This window comes from Zonotrichia leucophrys, chromosome 3 (assembly GCF_028769735.1).
Source record: "Zonotrichia leucophrys gambelii isolate GWCS_2022_RI chromosome 3, RI_Zleu_2.0, whole genome shotgun sequence".
NCBI classification, from domain to species: Eukaryota; Metazoa; Chordata; class Aves; order Passeriformes; family Passerellidae; genus Zonotrichia; species Zonotrichia leucophrys.
Window position 1 is genome coordinate 12,895,747 of NC_088172.1, and position 15,561 is coordinate 12,911,307.

Below are 15,561 nucleotides of genomic sequence, written 5' to 3' on the forward strand. Positions count from 1 at the left end.
AGAGATCAGGGCCTGCCCCTGCTCTTCCCCTCATAAGGAAGTTGTGGACTGTGATTAGATCTCCCCTCAGTCTCCTCCAGACTGAACAAACCAAGGGACTCCAGCTGCTCTATGGTTTCCCCTCTAAACCCTTCACCATCTTCACAGCTGTCTTTTGGACATGCTCTAATAGCTTTATATCTTTTAATATTGTGGCACCAAAACTGCACACTCGAGTCAAAGTAAGGCTGCACCAGCAACAGGAACACATCGGGGTTTTTTTGCAAGGAAGACTTCATGTACAGCAAAGTTTTTTAAAAACTTTCATCTTAGCTTAATTTCCTAATACTTGAAACTGGGAATTTCATTTGCATGAATTTCTTTTAACTTTTCTGTATTCAAGTCTAGGTACACGATGTACTCTGGAGGTAGAGATTACTTCAGTGACGAAAAGTGACCATTGTTGATTGCTGATTTTGTACAAAGGGTAAGTGAAATATAGATCCAGAAATACAAATGATCCCTCATGGCCCTGAGGATATTGAACAGAACTGCCCTGTCTTCTCCACACCGTGCAGAACTTTCTGGCCTTGTATGATGCCTTTGGAGCTCTACACTGTATTTAATTTTATTGTGCTTTATCTTGTGATAGCTCAGAAAGCTCTTCTAAAATCAATACTGGAGAAGAGGCACATGATAGACTAGCTCAGCCACTGCATAAATCTTCTGAAGTGGCTCCAGAAGAATTACATCAGAAATTAATTTGGCCTGTTATGTTTGAAAAAGTCCCTGCTAAAGATTGCAGAGCTGAGGAGAAGCAGCACTGAGCAATGTATTACTTCTTCCAGCAAGCCTTGAAACAGATCAAATGAGCACTAGAAGACATCTGTCTGTTATTTCCTGCCCACACAGCTTTGTTCTGCTTTATTGCCAAAGCGCTCCATGGATGATGTCACTTTTTTTCTGAAGAAAACAGGCCACCAGAGCCTTTCACTGACATAATTAATTATCTGTAGTCTGGGCCACAGCCAGCAAAATTCCCATGGCAAGACCCTGAGAAGTATTAACTCCACACTGCTTGATGTTTTCAGAATTATTATGGTCTGGGATACCCTGTCTTGTCTTTTCACACTGAAAGAGTGCTTTACTTGATATTATCAAGCCGTGGGGCAGTCACTGCAGCATATAGAATTACAGTGTCATGATCCAGTCAGCACAGAGACACCAGGGCAAGGGGTCACTGTCAAGTTATGTGCATGACTCTGCATGTTGGGATATGTTCTACATGCTCCAGAAATGCCTCACAATGGCTAAACCCACTGGTTTGGGTTTGCTGTACCCAGTCGTAGAGTTTTTGTCTCAGCCAACACTAACTGTATAATATTTTTCACATGGCCTGAAGCCCAGCAGCAAGCAGAAACCACGGACTGATCCATCTAGCCATAAAGCTGCCATGTTCCTTTTGTAACCAGAACTTATATTGTGATCCGTTAGAAGTGCTTTAGGAGGGGAAAAAGCGACTAATGAAAGGGCAATAACAGGAAAAGCATTTCTTTTCCTCTTTCTTCTCTTATCATCTGGCCCTATTACTAAGTCTGGACCAAGACACAAGAGACCCATGGATCATGAACCTCTTTCTTATGCTTCACACATAAAATTACCCCACCATTCTCCAATTTCCTTTCCATAAAGGAAATAACATCTCCCATGAGTGATATTTAATTTCCAAGTATATAGAAGATCTAGATATGCTGTGAATGCTACAAAAAATATGGCACTCTGACATCAATATCAGTGTTCTCCTATTAATTTTTCCCCTTCTGTTATATTTTATTTCAGCCAGGTACAGGTTCTTCTGTACTATCATCCAATTTGTTGAAATCCATTAGAAACTAAAAAGTCTCTTCATTAGATGTGTAACTCATCTTGTCTAAATTGCTGTTTGCAAGTGCTTCATTGGCAGTATAAAGAACAGAAGCATCTGAAATTAGGTGCTCTGAGTTGAATTTCAGGGATGCCCTTCAAGAAGCTGCTGTGAGTACCCTGTCTCCAAGAGGAGCAAATCAGCCCAGGCATGTTTTTTTCCACAGTGATCTTGCTGCCTTCTGGCAGGAGCAAGCACACAAGGAGCAGGATGGAGCAGGACAGGCTGGAGCCAGCAGGGCTGTAACCACCAGGATGATGAAGTCAGAGGCATTCCTTCTGCCTCTTCTGTGGAGACAGGAGCGTGTGGGACACTAACAGACCTAAGTCTGTGTACATGTGCAATAAACTGTATACACAACTTTCTCTAGTCCAAGCATTTTGTTGGCTTCAACGAGATGTTTTTGAGTGCTCTGTGCTTCACAAAGTGCATCCAAGTTACTGGTGGCTGATGAATGGGCAAGAACAGTAGGGCTGCATTTCAGCAAGCACTCACCAGCACAACCAATTATTTGAACGCAGGAGTTGTCTGAGGAAATGAGGGAAGTGGCCAAACTCTGAGTGTGAAGCACCTGGGGTGGGTGGGCAGTGAAAGGCACAGAGTGAGAGCTCCCAGTTATGCTCATGATGCTCTCAGTTGTCTCCAAAATCCCCCAGATTCCCCCCAATGTCTGGCCTTCCCTTTGCCCTCCCCAAGCCCCACTTGGGGACATCCTTGCCCCTCTGTTCTCCCACTGCATTTCCAAGAATGACTCTGAATCCCTTCAGAATGCTGTTTTACCTGAACTGCTGAGATTGCCCAAGCCAATACTGGGGAATTGGGGTTCCATATTCACATCAATATTTCTGTTTCTGATTTGTTTAAACTTGAAGGTGACAAATGTCTGGAAGTTACCATGCAACTGTATATTTGAGTTAGTTCAGTTCCACTCATTTTTCTGGCATGGAAGAGTCGATGCTAATTTTTTGCAAAGAAAACCAATAATTTCCAGGATAAGAAAGACATCACTTGCAAAATCCAAACCCTTCCTGTCTGAGGAAAGGATTTCCCTTCATAGTGCCTCCCTCAGCAGTGCATCATTTTGGGTGCCACATCTGCCCAGCCTTCTGAAATAAGTCAGAGTTTACTTTATTTTGAACATCACACAAAGAGTGAAGGCAGCAATTTTCTAAGATGTGGCAAGACACAGGATGTTCAGTAGGACCTGCAGTTTTCTATGTGAAAATGTTACATTTCTCTCGCTTTAGTCAACCAATAGGTGGAGCCTTTAACCCTAGAAACAAGACATTTTCTCAGCCATGTTATGACAATTATTATGTTAAGATTTATATTTGCATTTATTAAAGCTTGTTTTGGATGAAAAATAATCTGTTTTGCTCTCAAGAGCTTATCTGATCCTCAGCTAGAGGACAACAGACAAAAACTTAATAAACACAGAACTGGGGCAGCAAAGTTAATAAAAACAGGTTCATCTACCACTGCAATGTTAAATTAACAACTGGTGACTCAGAGTACTGGACAGCATTATGACACATAAGACATATGCTCGTTGCAAGCTCTCCAAAGAATCCCAGATATTTTAAAGCCAGAAAGCTCATGCATTTAACATTGATTGCAAAATGATCAGCCATGTGCTCTCCCACAGAGTGAACTTTCAAGAAAAATGAGAAAAGATACAAACTTCTTTATTACTGTTGCACTGAATATACAATTTCCACTAAGCAAATGTAAAGAAAAATAAAAAGAAATAGTCAAATTATATCACTATTTAAAACTAATTTTTAAAAGTTTGCAAGAGAGGATCAGTTTGGAAAAAGACCAAAACTTTAAAAGCTGGTTGTGGGCAATTCTGTTTTGAACAGAAAATGAAGAATTTCTGGAAAAAAAACCCCACGCTGTTCCTAGTCTTCCTTCCACTCTAGATAAGATGTTCAGTGGGTCAGAGACACTTGTCAGTTATTCCTCTCTCTTCTGATCCTTCAAGCCTAACCAACACAACAGATACTGCTCAGGCATTACTAGAGAAGGATGTTAAAACATCTTTGTTAAAGAGGTCTTCAGCCTACAGCTGTCCTGTGGCAGGGACATTTTACTGGGGAGCATTACTTTGAAGAGTTGAAAAGCAGACATGTAATTCTAAAGCAATTTTAGTACCAAAGAGATGGATGGCTACCATCCCTATAGTTGACAGTACCTCTGCCCTTTATTTCAGTGGAGCAGGAAATTGCCTAAATAGCACAATTTAACTATATTTCAGTATACTGTCCTACCTTTGCTGATTTTTTTTCCCTCTCACAAAACAGGCAGGTTCTATTTTAAAATTGATGATTTTGGGACTTGCTAGACAAGTTCTTCTTACCTCCTATGGTATGTTCTGCACTTTGCACAGCAGAAAATGCAAGCTACAGAAAACAAACCATACTATTCTGGACAAAATTAATCTCTGGTTATAAATTAGTCAATAAAAATAGAAGAGAGCATCTGTGGTCTGAATTTTATTTTTTTTTTTTTTTTTGTGCTGCAAAAGCATTCTTCACCAGCAAAACACAAACAAACCAGGGGTCAGTCAGAGAGGAGAGAATTTACTCATTTACTGATATGCCAGACATTTTTATGGTTTGTTTTTAGGCTTTTATTTTGCTACACTGTGGTTGCCATCTATCCCTTCATTTTCTTGCCTTTTGTGTGCCCACTTTCTGTGTCTAGCTTGGCTCCATTTATCTCTGTTGTGTTCCCCTTTTGCTTACACTCTTTTTCTTCTATTGCCCAGCCTCTTTCCCCTCATTCCATTCTGCTTAAGTCACCTCTCCCTCCACACATTAACCCTATCTTCTCTTTTTCCCTGTGGCTCTGTACTTGCCAAGGTTTTTCTCATGGGGAATTTGCATTTCATCTTTGATATGCTCATAAATCCTAAATTATTTCAGTTCAATCAACAGGACTTCACAGATACCCTGCATGCCCTTTTCTCTGGCTTTACCTATTCTTTCTGCCTTGGCTCATCTGCTGCTTGTTAATCTGTGCTATTTTGCTAATGACCATTTGAAAACTCCTTCTCTTCACTGCTTTCTCTGGTGCCAAGGCAACTTGCCTCAGCTTTCTCTTCTGGTTTCTGTTACCTGCACAAGAAACACATCTGGTTTCTACCCACCTATCTATCCCACATTCCTGGCTTGAGCTTTCAGGCAGATCCATATTTATTAATATTAATGCAAGAGTATTAAAAAAAAAAAGGCACTAAAGAAAAATATAGAAGTTTGTACAGTGTTTTTAACTAAACAACTAGGTGGTTTCTTCCAAGGTGGTTACAATATCTTGGAAAAGTCAATACAAAAGCAGTTTGAGGCATTGCATGCAGGTTTACACACTGCAGCAAGAGGAAAAACAGACAAAAACATCACAACAACAGCTACAGAGTCAAATTCTCTTGCTTATACCAGTCAGAGTGACAAGTGATGGGAAGGCCAGGTAATGCCATGCCTAAAGAGAAAGCCAAGTATGAAAGCAAATGCAGAGGGCACAGGGAGCTCTGTCCCACAGCAAGCACCACGAGCAGCTCCAGCTGCAGCCACCAAGAGGTGACCCCGGGGTGTGACTGCTGCTGGTCAGGGGTGATGGGGACACGGAGAGCCCATTTTGCCAGAGGAAATGGACAGGATGTGGTACAGTAGCACAGCAAAGAGGATGCAAGAGGATGCTCAGAGGATGCAAGGCTGATGCCTACAAACACATCAGGCATTATAGGCAGCAGGGACAGAGGTGGGCTTTCAAAGCAGGATCTCTGTATAGCAGAGTTTCATAAAGGTTTCACTAGACATAATTAAAATTTCTTTAGAAATTAAATAGGAGAAATCAGATAAACATTTAAGATTTTCAGTTCTGGCACTGTTATTCCAATATGAGTAGTCAAAGTAAACACACTACCTAAAACATGGCTTACTAAGTTAATAAAAAGGTTAAAGGGAGCATTTGCCTAAAAAATTAGATGATGGGATTTTATATACAGTAGATATTCTACAATTTTGTCTCCACAATTCTCAGGTCAGTCAATGCATCTGCAGGATGAGGGAAGCCTGAGCTGGGAAGTGACAACAAGGTAGAGTAAGAAAAAAAGTCACAACTAGAAAAATAAAGAACAAATAGAAGTGAATAGGGAAATTTAGCTCTTGGGAAAAAGAGCTGAACAGAGCAATTATAGAATAAAAGGTACTATATAATATGTAACCCTGCAAAAGGGAAAGTAGAAAAGCAGAAAGATGGAAACAGTAAAGAATTTTCCTTTCCTTTGCATATACAAAGCATAGTTTTCTTCGAGAGAGACTGACAGAAAAATATTAAAATACCTTTTAAAGTGTTAAAATGCAATAGGTAGTTTATCACCTATACCCATGTGAGTTAATTGACTTTGTTAAGAGAGAGAACCTTCCTGGTGGCCAGATGTGCAGCCACTGATATCAAAGTGTTTCACAAGGACCTTTTGCCAGGGAGAACATAACAGAGTCCTCTGTTACCCTTTCCCTGATGCTCCCTGGTTGAAAGTCTTGCAGCCCACCTGAAGGTGAGCTCCCCCTGTGTCTGTGGGATGAGAGAGCTCCTTCCCCCACACCTGCCTTGTTTCAGCAACCAGCCTCCCACACCTGCCCTTCAACAAGATATTGCTCTGGCACCTCCTGCAAGCACTCAAATTAACCATTAAATGCAGTCTTGGTTACATACTTGTAAGGAAGGGACTTCTTTGACAGCAGAGTGGTTTGGTCTCTCCTTTTGAACCAGGAATGGTATATAAATAGATTTACTTCTGAATATCTGCTACATCATGTTTCCCTTCAAATATCAAACCAAACCCAACCCAGTGTTACATTAGACCATTTGGAAGTTTGAGGACTTGTCAGAAATTGTGTCTTGTCTAATTAATAAATATTAATTTATACATCCCTTGTATATGATACATACTATTGCTCAGGACATCACATTTCACACATTGCCCATCTGCACCCTCAGGTCTGCAGCAGAGGGAATGTGGCAGCAGCTGGCAGCTTAACATGCATTTCCTTTGCACCCCATGGCTGCCTGGCTTTGAGGAGCTCTGCTCTCAGGAAACATTTCCCTCAGCCCTAAGGCATGCAAGGGACCTCGACAGGACTGAGGGGCTGAGCTGCAGGGGATGAATGCCACGCTGGCACTGGAGAAACCCAGTGAAACATGGACTATAATAAAGGCCTTGAGTGGAAAAGTTGCTCCTTTTTGAGTTGGTGTGAAACCAACCTCCTTTTTGAGGTGGTGGACAGGAAACTGTCTCCCAAGCTTAAATTGGCCTGCAGCAATAGGCACAGAATCTGGATAAGAAATTATTTTCCTTGAAAAACCTAATGATTTGTAGTGGGATGCTGTCATTATAAATATACTTTTATTATTGTGGGTTTTTTTCCCCAAACATGCAATGAAAGAGTGAGTCGTAAACATGTAGGAATACTCCTCCTCATTTCCTTTTGGGCCCCCAATCAGGAAATGTTGAAAATCAGTGTTGGTATTGCTGAAGATTAATGGCTGCTGCTCAGAAACCATACAGAAAGGGAATATATTTCTGCCAGGACAAATACATAGGCCATTGGACAAAAATCTGTGAACCACAGATAGTATTATATCATCATTATAAAGATCCACACTGCCTGTCTTGCTCTGTAATTAATAATATTCACATGTGGGTTTGACTGAAATCACTGTAACAACAAGACAAATTAATGCCATGCCTTTATGGTCCAATTTATTCTACTGGTATTTGAAGTTTTCTTTTCAAATCAGCTTTACAGTATTTAAAAATTAGATTTTTTTTTTCCAGGTATGGGAAGCAATACTTCATGGATTTTTTGCCACTATATGTTCAATATGGGTTTAAAGACCATGTAATCACTACTTTTTTTTATATGAGCAGTTAGATCTCACAAGAGAAAATACACTCCATTGAGCTGTAGGCCCATTAAAATAAATCCCTGTCATCAGTTCATTTGCTTCCCACTCTCCTTCAGAGAGGCTGTACTTAAGAGCTCTCCTGCCATGTATATTGGGACACATTCTCATCCCCACAGCTTCTGTAAACTTTTTGTTCACTTTTGTTTTCTCAAGAAATAAGGCATAGGCTATGTGGTGACCTCAGATGTTTGTGAAAAGCTTTCCTTCTCTATATTCAGTAAATGCACAGGGTCCAGCCAGGAAACGTGAAGACAGGCACAGCTGAGTCCAACTTGATTCTAGAAGCTAAAGCACAAGCAAGCTACCTGAGGGTGTGATAATTTTAAAAACCAATCAAGGGAAAAATGAGGACATAAACATCATTTCCAGGGCACCTGTCCATGGTTTTCTGGCACATTTGACTTCAAAACAAAGAACTGGGGCATCAAGTTGTAAAGTAAGTGCTCAGTATTGGTACCAAGATCAATGTGGTGTGGGTCTGTGATGTGAGATGGTGTGAGTAGTGAACTAAGCACATGAATACATTACCAACTTACCCTGCTAACCCCACAGTTGTCACTGTCATAGGTTACCTCCCGTGGCTGAGCTCACTGTTTGAGGGTTCCAAGGCAGTGTCACCCTGGTGGAATGGGCATAAGATGCCCCCTGCTCATGGCTGGGTAAACATTTATGGTATTTTATCCCAATTTTTTATTCAGATAATAATGTATCTCCCTACAGGTACAGCCTGATGCTATTCTCAAAACAAATTCTTCTTACATATGCCTAGATAATGTTTTCTTTGCCAGAATTGAAATGGCTTCAAAGTAAACTTGCAATATGATTTGTCAGTCCAACAAAATGCCAGCCAGCCACCAGAGATGTCTGAAAAGATCTGAAAATAAAAAGCCATGAAATGACTCAGTGCATTAGGTCACTGTGACAGCCAGGAGGTAATACCAGAGTATTTACTTTGGCTGGAGCCTTCCTTGGCTCATCTTCCTTTGTAGTGTTAAAGCCAGGCTCTCATCTCAAGCCAAAGTGCTGGAGCTTGCCCACTTCAGAAATGGGTCAACACAGGTACCAGGGAAATAACTAAAATGGGGGGTTTGACATGAAATTAAAAACTTGTGTGGATTAAAAATAATTACTCTCTTCCCTGCCTGGCTGCAAGGAGCAGAAGAAGAGATGCACTCTATGGCCACCAGTGTGGGTGTCCCCATGCCCTCCTGTCATGCCAGGAAGCTTCAGCTTCACCCCATCTCTTTGGGGTCTGTAGGTATGAAAACCCCTAAAAGTATTGCCCAGGATCTACTCCCATCATCCCCATAGGGATAATGAGAACATGAGCAGTCCGTCAAAGCTTGTGTAACTATCCCACAAAGTAAAAGACTACGGTGAAGAACAGGAGAATTACTCAAGCAATAAAGACCACATTTATTGCCACACAGGAAACATTAGTGACTTTCTTCACCTCGCCTTTCCAGACCACAAAGGTGACTTCAGGGTAAATCTTTGTGAACAACATGAGCATGATACATTTCTACTGAGGTTTGGCTCCGTTCACCACAGAAGCTGCACGCTAGGTCCATCTCTAAGGAAATTACATATACAAGATTTTGAATGAAGTCAAATTGAGCACAATAAAAATGGTTACTTTTCTGTAATGGTAATTTCTTTTTGCCTCTGCAAAATTGCATTCAACATACTTTCTTCCTTTTTTCTCCTGTAGTTTTTCATTGTAAAATGACTATTTTCTGTCTTTGACAAAATTATTTATTTTGAATGCATACTTCTTGTAATTTAACAGTAGTTTCTGACAAACTAGAGGTGAATTATGTGCAGAAAAAGTGATACGTAATGATATTTAGTGAGATGGAATCTCAGAGTTGTGCTAATGGTGACTCATGTACCAAAGAAATTAGCAGAACAATTGCTTCTTGTAATCAGATAAAATGGTAACAAGTTCAGCATTAAAGTAATAATGCTATGAATGTGGGGAAAAGTAAAGCCTTCTATGAAAAGCTAAACAGTAATAGTTCATTGGAATAAAGGGATTAAGACAAAATGTTTCACACAGCTTGGGTGGCGTTTTTCTGCTTGTCCATAGGTTCAGTAAAAAAAGTCACTAAAGTACAACCAAAAGAACATATGAATTTGAAAATCAGTCCTACCACAAAAGGGGATAACTTTTGAAAAGCCACAAGTCTTCATATTGACTTTTTGAAATACCACATTTCAGCTTCTTATTTTGAAATTCTCTGGAGAGAATCTCTCACGCTACAGAGAGTTCAGTGATGTATTAGCATTAAAGAGAATCTCAAAAGTGGACAGACATTTGGGAACAAGTTAAGTGCAAAGCTGACTGCCATCAGGGACTTACTACTGGGCTGAATTAACATGCAAACCAGGACAACTGAGAAAGCTTTCAAGCAAGCACTGCTGCAAGAAATAAACGAATGGATCTTTGAAAGGCAAGGAACGTGCAAAGCACTGGGCTCTGGAAATCTGACAGGACAGGCAGAGCTTTGGCTGAGGCCTCAGTAATATCTAAATATGCAGAAGTTCCAGGGGACATCTTGAGTCCATTTTCAGTATTCCTGACTTGTATATTGGCCTCTTGAATATTTTCAGTAATGACTGTAATTGCATTCCCTATATTTACTTGTCTTTCCTGCTCCCTTCTTCCCACCCACCACTGATTCCTCTGTGGTTGTTTTCAGCCTCACCTGCAGATCCACATTTGTTTGTCAGGTGTTTCTTTGACAGGTGTTTGTAATTTATCTTGCTTTGGTAGCTGCAGTGGGAAATAAAGCATCACTTAAAACTGTGACTGTTAAACACCAACTACCACTGCTCTCTCCTTGTGGTCCTTTGCCTTAAATATGGATGTTCCTGTTAGTTGAGCCCTGTGCTCTTTGGACAAACTAAAAATAGATGGGTACGTAGAAAATATGGTTTAGAAGACGTTTAATTTACCTGCAATTCTCCTTCCATTATACTGAGTAGTTTTATCAAGTCTTCTTTAGAAAGCTCTATGGACTTCTTGTTCTTTCTCTCGCTAGGACCGGGTGATTTTGAGTGCCGTTTGACAGTTGCTGAAACCATGACCTCATCTTCCTTCCGATGAGGTTTGTTCTTTTTCTTGGCGTCCTCCTGAAGTTTTTCATTCTCTGTGTGGCTGATGACAGGCTTGGAACTGGAGAAGTGCCCGTTAGACGAGCTTTCTCCACCTTGGTTTCGGGACCTCATCCCTGCCTAGAAAGAAACAAACATACAGATGCATTTGTAAACTAAATTACTTACAAAAAAAGAAAGCCACAGTGGAAATGATGCCTTTGGGAAGAACAACAGTCTTCTAAAAACTGGAGAATACTGTCATGCTCAAGAGATTGTGGTAGAAAGCTCAACTATTCCAACAACTCTGTGTGTGGCAGAAAAAAAGTCCTGAGGTAAGATCAGCCATCTTTTTCAGCAAGCCAAATGCTGATATGAGTTTAAATGTATGGAACTTAAAATTGATGTGAGACAACATGTTCCAGTGTTTCCTTTTCTTCAGCTGATGTGTTAATCATTCCCAATTCAACACCACAAAACAAAGCAGGTTGTCAAATAGATCTTATTTAACATGTGGCTTACTTGAGAAACAGAAATGCGATTAAATTTTTGAAAAGCATATTGCTGGAGTAGAAATTCTCTATGAGAGTGGAATGCCAAAGCATAATGAATGTCAGTCTGCTGTTTCTCTGAAATAAGCAATTATTTTATTGCAGGTAACCAAGAAAAATGGAGAATGCAGAGTAAATCAGGTGGCAAATACGGCACAGGATTATTAGACAATAAGTTCCATAAAGGAAAGTTGAAAAGAAGTTTGAAAAATGAGCACAAATGGTATGAAATCACTAACAGGTAAATGGGCAATATCAACACACTCTTTCCAGAAGATTCAGGGTTTCTCCAAAATGTCAGGTCATGGTTATTCAACGCTCACATTTCTGTCTTCTTAAGCACCTACATTGAGTCTTAGACTATGACAGCAAACATTTCTCAGCTCTGTCACCTGACCAACTGTACTGCTAAATTTTTATAGCAATAAATCTAATGAAAAATATTCCATTGCTTCCAAGTATTTCCTCTTGTTTAAATTAATCCCTGGTGTTAGTTTGCAGTTTGCTCATTATTCAAACAGATGCTTTTCGACATCAATAACATCACACACGCTTCTGATAAGGAGTTCAGAGCAGCAGTTCATTAGTGAGGGAGCAAAACCTGAAATACATTGATTATTCAGCTTTGCTAAATTGCACTGGGTCTGCAGTGGCTTGCCTATGTACTTGACTCAGGCCAGCATTATAAATCGCTTGCCACAATTAGCCTTGCACTTCTGTAGTTTCACACTCAGCATGAAGATTGTCCTTTTATTATGACTGGTTACTCATGTCTTCACTAATTCAACGGAATTCATCCAGCAGCATAAACAGGGAGAGAATTAGACCCTCTATTTTGGAGTGAGAGAGTTTCACAAAGAGATTCCTTGCATTGTAGGCCTGCTCTTATCCAAACAATATGTGATACAGGTACACAATGGCCTTTAGCTTCCTGAATGCTTATGTAGGGTGTTTTTCATCAAACAGTTTGGATTAAATACATGAATTACACTTTCTAAAAACAGATCTCCATTATAAGCATGAACAATACCTGAGAACCTCAGGAAATCTTTTAGGTTTCAGATTTATAATGGAAAAATAAACATAGTACTATGTTTCCTCTCAGATAGGGCTTTTCAATTTGTTTAACTTTAATGGGTTTGAAACTTTCCAACCATGCTTCCTCTCAGGAGAGAGCACTTGGGATTCAATCTGTCTCTATTTTCTAAGTGTTTCCTTCTGAGTCCCTGTGGGTCACAGCCTCCAGCCACTTTCATCTCTAAATCAAACCTATTTTTTATGGCTTACAGTGAATAGCTTCATGGATCCAGGACATCCCACATGTTTTAAGAACAAATATTTGAAGACTGTCTTGTATATGTTTTGCAGTGGAAAACAGATTATTATATTACAGTATATTCTGCTTAGTAACATGCCATTTTAGGGATTTCTCTGTAGCAAGGTGACCTGAAAGTGCACAATTAATGTTAAATTTAACTTATGTCTAGTTGAGACACATCATCAACCTGAAACATTGCATAATAAACCAGATGCACCTAGCTGAGTTTGTTAGACTTCATGAAAGGTGGTGTGTCACCCAGGCACATCATAACTCAGGACAGCCACTTTGATCCATCTGTCCTTGTGGGAGCTGAGAGAACAATTCATGAAGCTGTGTAAAGACTGAGCAGTTGACTATAGGCTTATCAACCTGCTAACAGAGAAATTAGGAATGCATATTTCAAGCGTGCTTATGCTCAGTATAAATCAGTAGAGGCCCACCAAGGACAAATGCAAAGTTATGTTCATTAAAATGGCAACAGAGAGGACTAACCAATTGACCTGGTATTTTGCATCATCTGGCTAATTAGCATATGATTGCTGTTAGAGGAGATTGAACTTGGTCTCTTTCAAAACTTATTTTAAATTTTAGATTTATTTTGCAGCAAGCCTTACCTGACAGTAAGTGTGGCAGACAGTCTTCCACACTCAGGGACACTGCCCCTAACAGCCTTTCTTAGTGTGAAAGCCTGCCAAAGTCAGGATAACGCTAACACTTACTCTGTCTTTCCTTATGATGTTGATACTTTTTCAACACATTACCCAAATGCAAAGGTGTCATGTGCTGAAGGCAGAGATGCAGGTGACAGAAGCTTAAATGTTGATAGAAAAGGCCAAGGTTTCGATATTCGCACAGTAATTTCCAAGGAGTTTAAGGGCCAAAATCAACGGCACGATCCAGCTGTTGTGCAGTGCTCTAGGAACACAAAGCAGCTGTAAGGATGACTGAGTTTTAATCAGAGCAGCGTGAAGTAGCCAGAACATACCAGTGATGTTGGCTGAAATGCTGTGTGCTGGAAAGGAGTGCTCAGCATTATCATTTTGGATATCCGTCTGCATTTCTGATGGCATCACGATAAAGGAAAGTTTCTGAGTATTTGCATGACATTATTTCAGTATGCAAATATCCAAATCCCAAAACTTTGCTTATCTGTTGTTTCACCAGGGTTCCAAAACTGATTCTGGGGACACTGCCAGTCCAACACTGGTAACAAATGACCTCCTGCTGTCAGTCCTGACCACATCTCCATATCTTACAGCATTCCTGATCTGCTGAAGGGATTGTGTTCCCTGAAGAAATAGTTCATATGATTTATAACAACTCTAGCATTTAACTCTATTTCTTTTTTCCCCACTCCTTATCAAATTGCATATTAAGCTGGGAACCCTTCCTAACAGTTTCCAGTCAAACAAGAAGACTTTATGTGATCAGTCACTTTGATTTTGACATTTATTGGCTACTCATTTCAATATGTGCTCACAGCATTGGTACTCGGCATGGGAACTCTTCAGCCCCTCCTCTGGTTCAGTCATTTTTTAAGCTTTATGCACAAAGGACAAATGCTATGGTCATTTACATGAGCCTGAATTGTTGTTCTGGGCATGGATCCTTCAGTTTTCACAAGTTAGAATCCACAGAAGATTTTATGAAATAACCTTTATGTTAGTTTTACTGACATCAGGAGGAAATCTGTGAGGAATTTGCTGAGTAGGATGTCAGGAGAGGACAGGCTGCATGCTATTCCAAGTTCTTTCCCCCTCTGATGGCAATTTGTTCTCCCCAAAGCTCTTGAAATGGCAGGTTAGATTAGGCTCTGTTACTGGTTCTGTTGGAATCAGATAACGCAAAGGGGCTCTTTGAACTTAATGTGCAGCCCCTCTTGCTAATTGGACATGATGATTTTGGCTCCACAGCATTTTCCCTTAAGATAATAATACTAATGTTATAATACACACACACATGCACAAAAGTTGATTTAAAGCCATGATATGGTTGTTGCCATTGGCAATAAGTTTGTAGTCTGGATCTCAGTTTCAGATCTAAGTGATTAGAGTATGACATGAAAGTGCTGGGTTTCTGACAGGCTAAAAAAGTATTGCAGGGACAGTGCAGCTGGGTTAGTGAACCAAAACTGGAATTTGTTTCTCTGCTGTGACTTTGGGAACTGTATCTTTCAGGAGCTCTGCTGTGCAGGAATTTGGAGTGGAGCAAAGTGATGTGCAGAAATGCCTGGGTACACAGGGCTGATTGAGGAGAACTCAAGCACTGAGCAAGACAAGTTTCTGCCTGGTGGTTATGGATCACTATATAAGCCTAGGAGAGAAAAATAATTTAAATGTACTCAAACTGGACACCAAATAATATAAACCCTCCATCAGATCTGAAACACCCCACAAATGATGAGGAGAGCTAGAAAACTTTTTACATAGTGTCAGTCTGTATCTAAAAGTAGTGGGTACCAATTAAAAAAAAACATCAAAGACAAGACAAGACAAGACAAGAAAAGGGGAAGGGAAGGGAAGACAAGACAAGACAAGACAAGACAAGAAAAGGGGAAGGGAAGGGAAGGGAAGGGAAGGGAAGGGAAGGGAAGGGAAGGGAAGGGAAGGGAAGGGAAGGGAAGGGAAGGGAAGGGAAGGGAAGGGAAGGGAAGGGAAGGGAAGGGAAGGGAAGGGAAGGGAAGGGAAGGGAAGGGAAGGGAAGGGAAGGGAAGGGAAGGG

At 40.4% G+C, this 15,561-nt stretch overlaps 1 protein-coding gene across 7 annotated transcripts in view; it reads right to left on the minus strand.

Annotated features, from left to right (window-relative positions):
- FILIP1 (filamin A interacting protein 1) overlaps window positions 1-15,561 on the minus strand; it is a 108,139-nt gene that overhangs the window by 49,747 nt on the left and 42,831 nt on the right. For all 7 annotated transcript variants that reach the window (XM_064707409.1, XM_064707411.1, XM_064707410.1 and 4 more), the window contains one exon: window positions 10,832-11,110. In XM_064707409.1, the coding sequence (XP_064563479.1) occupies window positions 10,832-11,104 (273 nt within the window). In that variant the 5' untranslated portion in view covers window positions 11,105-11,110. The remainder of the gene's footprint in view (window positions 1-10,831; window positions 11,111-15,561) is intronic.